The 7,500-nt window shown below is 36.1% G+C and overlaps 1 protein-coding gene across 1 annotated transcript in view; it reads right to left on the bottom strand.

The window, feature by feature from the left end:
- Nucleotides 1-4,663: 4,663 nt before the first annotated feature.
- Nucleotides 4,664-7,500, bottom strand: part of LOC143017598 (uncharacterized) — a 748,821-nt gene continuing 745,984 nt past the window's right edge. The window contains exon 3 of the mRNA XM_076172384.1: nucleotides 4,664-6,114. Coding sequence (XP_076028499.1) covers nucleotides 5,590-6,114 — 525 coding nt within the window. The 3' untranslated portion in view covers nucleotides 4,664-5,589. The remainder of the gene's footprint in view (nucleotides 6,115-7,500) is intronic.

Consider the following 7,500-nt stretch of genomic DNA (forward strand, 5'->3'; position numbering starts at 1 on the left):
TCTAATCTATGGTCGTTTTGGCTGGCATGAAGGAACACAGCGGAGTTAACTTATCCATATTTCATGAAGTTTTTATGTTCCTCTAATCTCGTGGACAAATTCTTGCCAGTTTGGCCCCAGTAGACATCATCACAGTCTACATAAATTGTCTTGTAAAGACTGTGATAATGTCTACTGGGGCCAAACTGGCAGGAATTTGTCCACGAGATTAAAGGAACATAAAAACTCCATGAAATATGGACAAGTTAACTCCACTGTGTTCCTTCATGCCAGCCAATACGACCATAGATTAGATTGGGATAATGCATCAATTATTTATAAATCACTCTGTAGCTATCGAAGAAAAATTGTAGAATCTTCTCTAATAAAACATTATCCTAACTTTAATACCTCTAAAGGTCAGTGGCCCCCAGATTGTATTATCAAGTTAGCGGTCAACAAAATTATGTCAAGAGCGGTCGGACAAAATATCACCCACTGTCCTTCCTTGACCCAACCATTTCAAGGGCATGTAACCTGAGTCCCCCCCACTTTCCTCATCCCCTTCTATGTACCCCTCATTTCCTCATATATACTTGTGTGTGTGTGTATGTGTGTGTGTGTGTGTGTGTGTGTGTGTGTGTGAGTGATTGTCGTCTTTGTAAACAATAAACTCCTTTGCAGTCATGGTTGATTAACAGAGCAACAAATCAGATATTCTTCATGGTTAAGCTAACAACCGATTGGAAAACGTGATTCAATTTACCAACTATTTCCACATCATACTGTGGAACCATTATACGTACAACTAATTGTATTATCGACATAGAAAAAATTACATTCAAGTTGATTACCCCTTTTCCAAAATAGCCCTTGAGAAATATTTTTCCTCTAATAATTTTTTTCTATCGTTTCTGTACTTCAACTTAATTTTTGTAATACTTCACACTATTTTTTTCAGATTTTTCCGTGTTATAGTTTTTTGTTTATTTATCAGAATTAAAAACATTGCTTTCTTAGTTATTTATACGGAAGGTCAAGCCATTGTGACAGGAATATTTTCGAACACAACATTTTGACTTCAAACTTTGAGTTTGTTCAAATTAATTGGATTATACAATGTGAAAGGATAGACTGGGGGTAGAATTTCTACCCCAGTCTATCCTTCCGCATGAATTACGACACTTTTCCTCCAATCTCCACCAATAATAGACCCTCTTTCCCTGCAAGTAAAATTCTTCCCCCAAACCCATCCACTAATCAGAGGCTTTCTTAAAAAAAAAAAAAAAAAAAAAAATGCAACTTTCCGTGGGTGGGCGAGGCTGATGTTTCCGTTCATGTCGACCAATCACACACATCAGAAGGCATGGTTTGTCCGGACAAGATAAAACAAACCGTTTACATTACGCAGCCAAGATAGTAAACTCCTCCCAAGGGTCGTAAACAGCTCAGGCGAAAACTTCCCTACGTGACAAGGTCTCTCCCACAGCAGGATAAGACGAACGGAGATGTATCATACACTGAGATTCCCTTTGAGGGAAGTTCCTCTTCAAGGGACCCGTCCCTAGCAATGTAGGTCCTTCATCAGGCCGTCCTCTACTCCAAAGGGGATTCGGGGTTCCTTAAATTTTGATTATTATATGCGTGGACGTGAAGTGTTTAACATAGTTCTTAGAAGACTATGAGGTTTCTAGAAGATCATTAAGAATTAGAATTTTAGAGAGCCAGTAGAGTTCTTAAGAGGTTCATGAGGATCTTAAAAGACCAGTTGGTCCTTAGCAAACCGGCGGAGCTGTTCAAAGGCCAGTGACAACGTTACAAGATCGATAGTACTTACCCCTTCCCGTATCAAATGAAACTTTTAGTTTTATTCTGGCTGCCACCAGGCTATTTCATTCATCTTTCTGATACTTCTTTGGCAGTGAAAGGATTAAAAGGTTAACAGATGACTAGGAAAGTTGGTACGCTTTGCCGTTTGTTGAGCACTAATGCGTTTTAATGCGGTTGTACTTGGTACATCCAAATAATTTCATTCAGCAATCGAAAATGTCTTCTGCTAAGAATGGTTTATCTTTTGACTAAAAACTGGACTTATATATTTATTCTGTCTACTGCCAGGCGACTTTAATTCAACTGAGGGAAACCAAAGGAAGGCAGATGATTCAATAAAGGCAAATAAAACTTTCAAATAGTCAGTGTCAATATAAGAATGCCCCTGGAAAGGTGACTGGAAGAGACTTGGAGGCTTTTTTGATGAGGCTATCAGTCAATGAGAAGGCTTTCTGGTAGTGCAAATGCAATTGAGGAGGTTGTCGATCTACTGAAGAGGTTATAAAGCCACCAGCAGGGTCTCAGGATTGTTGACAGAGTCTCAAGCCAAGAAGGTGAACTCCCCGAGAACAGGACGATCTCTAGGCAGACCAGCAAGTAATCAGTTGGTGACCGGTAGGGTACCGGGAGTGTAACCAGTAGGAAAGCATGTGGTCTGTTTAGTATTCGGCTGTTCGACGGAGAGTCTAGAAACCTACCGGGAGCTCAAAACTTTGTCAGAAGTCAAGAATCTCACTAAAGAAGATCCACTAGAAGCTTCATTCATTATCATGAAGTACCTCCCAGAACTTGAGATCCAAAAGGTCACCAGCTGGAGTCGCATGTCATCCTCCAGGGATTGAGACCCCCCTCCCGGAGTCAAGATTCTTCTGCCGGAATCAAGGGCCACCTGGAAGACCAAGTCTCAAATTTAAGTCTCAATCTATCTTGTAGGTCTTCGAACTTCTCACCGAGGTTCTTGATGGTTATCTGGAACTAAAAACTTTCTTGGTGGTGTCAACAGCTGCCCGTCGGAAGCTGAGGTTCCTTGTTAAGGTTTCAGAAGAGCATCCATATATAAGGTTGAACCACTAAAGCGAAGGACCATCTTCCGGCCAGGTTTTTTTTATTTATTATTATTATTATTATTATTATTTTTATTTATTTATTTATTTATTTATTTATTTATCTATTTATTTATTTATTTATTTATTTATTTATTTATTTATTTATTTATTTATTTATTTATTATTATTATTATTATTATTTATTTATTTATTTATTTATTTATTTATTTACTTTTTATTTATATATTATTTATTATTTATTATTTATTTAATCATTAATTTATTTATTTATTTATTTATCTATTTATTTATTTATTTATCTATTTATTAGTTTATCTATTTATTTATTTAATTTGTGTATTTATTTATTATTTATTTATTTATTTATTTGTTTATTCATTTATTTAATTATTTGTTTATCTATTTATTTATTTATTTATTTATTTATTTATTTATTTATCTATTTATTTATTTATTTATTTATTTATTTTTTACTACCGTGGTCATGATTTGAGCAATTCAACTGTGAGATAAAGCCAGGGAGATTGATATACAAATGAATGAAACAAGAATAGACATAAATTGATAGATTAATAGATATTTAGTTGGAATCAGTAAATGAATTAAAGAGTTTATATAAAATAGTAAATGAAAAAATAAAATATAAATAGATAAATAAACAAACGAATAAATTAATAAATTAACAAATAAAAAATAGATAAGTAAATAAATGAATAAATAAATAAATGAATAAATAGGTAAATAGATCAATAGATAAGTAAACAAATAGAATTATTAAATGTATGAATAGATAAATGAATAAGTAAAAAAATAGATTAATTAATTAATAAACGAATAAATAAATAGACAAATAAATAAACGAATGAATAAATAAATAAGTAAACAAATAAATTCATGAATAAACCAATCTATAAGGAATAAATAGAGAAATATATGAACAAGTAAACAAACAATCAAACAAACAAATCCATCAGGTTCTTGAGCTTCATGTAGACCCACAGGCGTGCACTCATCTCATACGGTGAACCACGGGATTGAGTCGCCAATCGCAATCTCAAACTAATCACGTTCCTGGAGACTGTTCTCTGGCACCAGCATCCTAATACTTCCTTTCTTTACCCATTCAAGCCCTGTGATCCCCTAAGATTCTATGCTGGCTGATGTAGAAATGTTATATTTCAGTCGGAAATAGTTCCCATTACCGCGAAGCCATGACTATATTTTCGATTACAGATAAATGTCTATTGGAATTCTAGGATTCATTTTGTTTCTAATATTTGGGATGAAAACAGTTTTCTAAACTGTGTACCCATTCTGGGCTTCTTCGTTTCCCGAAAGAAAGAAAAAGGAAAGAAAGAAAGAAAAAGAAAGAAAAAAAAAGGAAGAAAGGAAGTAAGGTAGAAAGAAAGAAAGAAAGAAAGAAAGAAAGAAAGAAAGAAAGAAAGATAGAAAGAAAAAAGAAAGAAAGAAAGAGAGACTCAATAGAAGGGACTGTCATTCTAAGCACATATTACCTCATTTAATCCCAAGCTTCTCCCTTGACTGAATAGAATTGCCTGGCATGGGGTAGAATAAAGGCTTTGAAGCGTCCATAGAACAGCAGGGGACCTTTACATGGTATTGTCAATATTTCTAGTATTGACAAAACTGTACCTTCCACATATTTTTAATCCCCAGCAATACCTCTATAGATTATCATTCTAGGGTATCTGGCATCAACCTGGTAGTCAATATTGACCAAATTACTTTAGTATTATCAATAGATAATCTTATTATCAGTGCTTGTATTCTTGACAACATGGAGTTCTTCCATTTTTTTTGTCAGAGAGAATTCCTTAAATATATGTTATTTGGTATTCACCTGATTACTTCAATATTATCAATATACTTTATTATAAATGAATCCTTCAACCTTGCGATATTCCACTCTGATTTTATTCTGGCTAACGATAGACGAATCTATTAATCTTGATAGGTAGACTATGAAACTCGTCTTTCCAACATTTGGTTCTCAGGCCGTTAACCATGTCGATGTTCTGAAAGGGTGTCATTGAGGCAAAGTAGTTAATTAGGGAAAGCTATATGATAACTGGCACTCACGAAAGCCGAAATGAGTTTTTGTGAATTTGGAAGCGATTTTTTGCGAAACTTTATTTTTTTCCGAGAAATTCGAGGCCAATTTTCATGCAATTAGAGATAAGTTCTCGCAAAACACGAGACACTAAATTTTGTGAAACTCGAGATTTTTTTGCGAAACTGGAAACGAATTCTCGTAAAACTCGAGATCAGTTATCGCGAAACTCGAGATATTTTGCAAAATTATTGTTATTGTTTTTAGATATTTGAGACGTTTTCCTGCAAAACTCAAGACAAATTCTTGCAAAACACGAGACAGATTATCGCAAAAATTGATATAAATTCTTGTAAAACTTGAAGGCAGTTCTCGCGAAATTCGAGACCAATTGTTGCGAAATTCGAGACCAGTTCTTTCAAAACCCAAGACAAATTCCCAAGCTCGAGACAAATTCTCACAAAATTTGGAAGCAGTTTTCACAAAACTCGAGATTAATCATCGCAAAACTCGAGACCAGTTCCCGAGAAACTCGAGACACGAGTTCTCGCAAAACTTGAAATGAATTCTCGCGAACTCCGAGTTAAGGTCTTCTTAATTTCGCGACGGGATCCTACTGAGGGACGGGACTTCTCTCTCTCGTCACACCATTTCAGGGCCATAGCCCCGTCGACCCTTCTTCTTCTTAGGGTGGTAAGACCCGCCCTCGAAAAACAACCTTGTATTCTTGCAATGGGGCGCTTTGTGCTCCTCCTGAAGGAGCGTTCGCTCAAGAAGATCATGCTCGTTCTCATAAGTCTCGCTAACGCTCCCGCGCTCGGTTACAAGTAGGAGCTGCTCTTCAGAGTGAGATGACGGGGACGGGGACGAAGAGCGGGAGTCGTCCAAAGGGTCCTCCTGAATCCTCATGAGAATGTCCTTGCCGCCCTTCGTCTCTGAAATGGTGGTTGAAGCTGCTCCTCCGAAGCTGCCGCTCCCGCCGGCGATGGCTGTGGTCGTGACTTTGTCTCCTTTGGTTGTGGACGTAGAGACGCTGTTGCTGTCTGGGTCGTAGACGACCTCCTGCTGCCGAAGGCGACGACGGAGAGGAGAACGACGTCGATTCCGTTTCCTATTTGTTCCTACAAGGAGGAGGACGATGAGGGCGGCGTAAAGGACGACCACAACCTGAAGAAGGAGAAACATGTATCAGTACACATAAAGGTTTTTATCAGAAGCACAAAGACACTTTTACATAGATTTTGTTGAATAATCCCTTAAAATTATTTGTTATTGTGAGGAACTACATTTGTAGAAAATGTATTGATTGATGATAATGCCAGCCGGAAAAGACAAATATTAGAAACATACAGTATATACAATCATCCATCCATCCATACATACATACATACATGCATACATACATACATACATACATACATACATACATACATACATACATACATACATACATACATACATACATACATACATACATACATACATACATACATACATACATACATACATACATACATACATACATACATACATGTCTAAACAGAAATGTAGTAGCACATTTGCAAATAACACACAAGAAACCCACAGTCGGAGAAAATAAACTTCGAATGAAAGAAGATTCTATATTTCGGCTACCAACTGTAGCCCTCTTCAGGGAAGTACATAAGACAGAGGACAAATGGGACCTGTAAGCTACAGATACAAAGAAAAGAGAGGAAACGTAGACTGATGGTACTACTCAGACGCGGGATAAGATAGGGTGGCGGGGGAGGGGGGAGGTGGAGGGGGGGTGCAAGCTTCGGACAAACCTGCTAACCGCCGCTCGGGAAACAATATCAGGAGTCCACTGCCCTTTAGAAATATTAATGTTGAGGCATTCCTCAATTAATGCTGATTCAACTATTTTTGTCATAATTCGAGATGACTGTGTTCTCAAATTCGAAATTGTTAATAATGCAAGAACGCTTCCGTCTGAAACCATGCTGGCTATCATTTATCAAACAGTAAATTTCTAAATGATGTTCGATAGCGTCTCTGATGATAGTTTCTATCATTTTCCTACGATTGAAGTAATACTTATAGGCCTGCAATTATTTGGTTTCTTTTTGTCACCTTTTTTGAATATGGGAGTAACGTTAGCTAGCTTTCATTCTCTTGGGACATCTCAGGATATGATGGTTTTCTTGAAAATAATTTCTAATGGAACAACAATCTCATTTTTCATTTCTTTTAATATTCTTAGATGCCAACCATCAGGCCCTGGTGTTTTATTAACTTTGATTTTTTCTATACACCTTTTAATTTTTTTTATATATATACCGTAGTAAGTTCACCCTAGACTTTTCACAGGTTTCAGTTTGGAGTTCACTTTGAGGTGTTTCGTTTACCAATACTGAGCTAATTGTTTGAAATATTACACATTCCTTCATTTGAATATTCAAGTTGACCGTCAGCAGCTAAAATTGGGTCAATGTGACTCCTAATAACCTTTTTTATCTTTAATGTAATTATAGAATTCTTTAGGATTCTCTCTGAATTTATCAGCGATATTCA

This window comes from Oratosquilla oratoria, chromosome 32 (assembly GCF_046742065.1).
Source record: "Oratosquilla oratoria isolate Oo_2021 chromosome 32, ASM4674206v1, whole genome shotgun sequence".
Classification (NCBI taxonomy): domain Eukaryota; kingdom Metazoa; phylum Arthropoda; class Malacostraca; order Stomatopoda; family Squillidae; genus Oratosquilla; species Oratosquilla oratoria.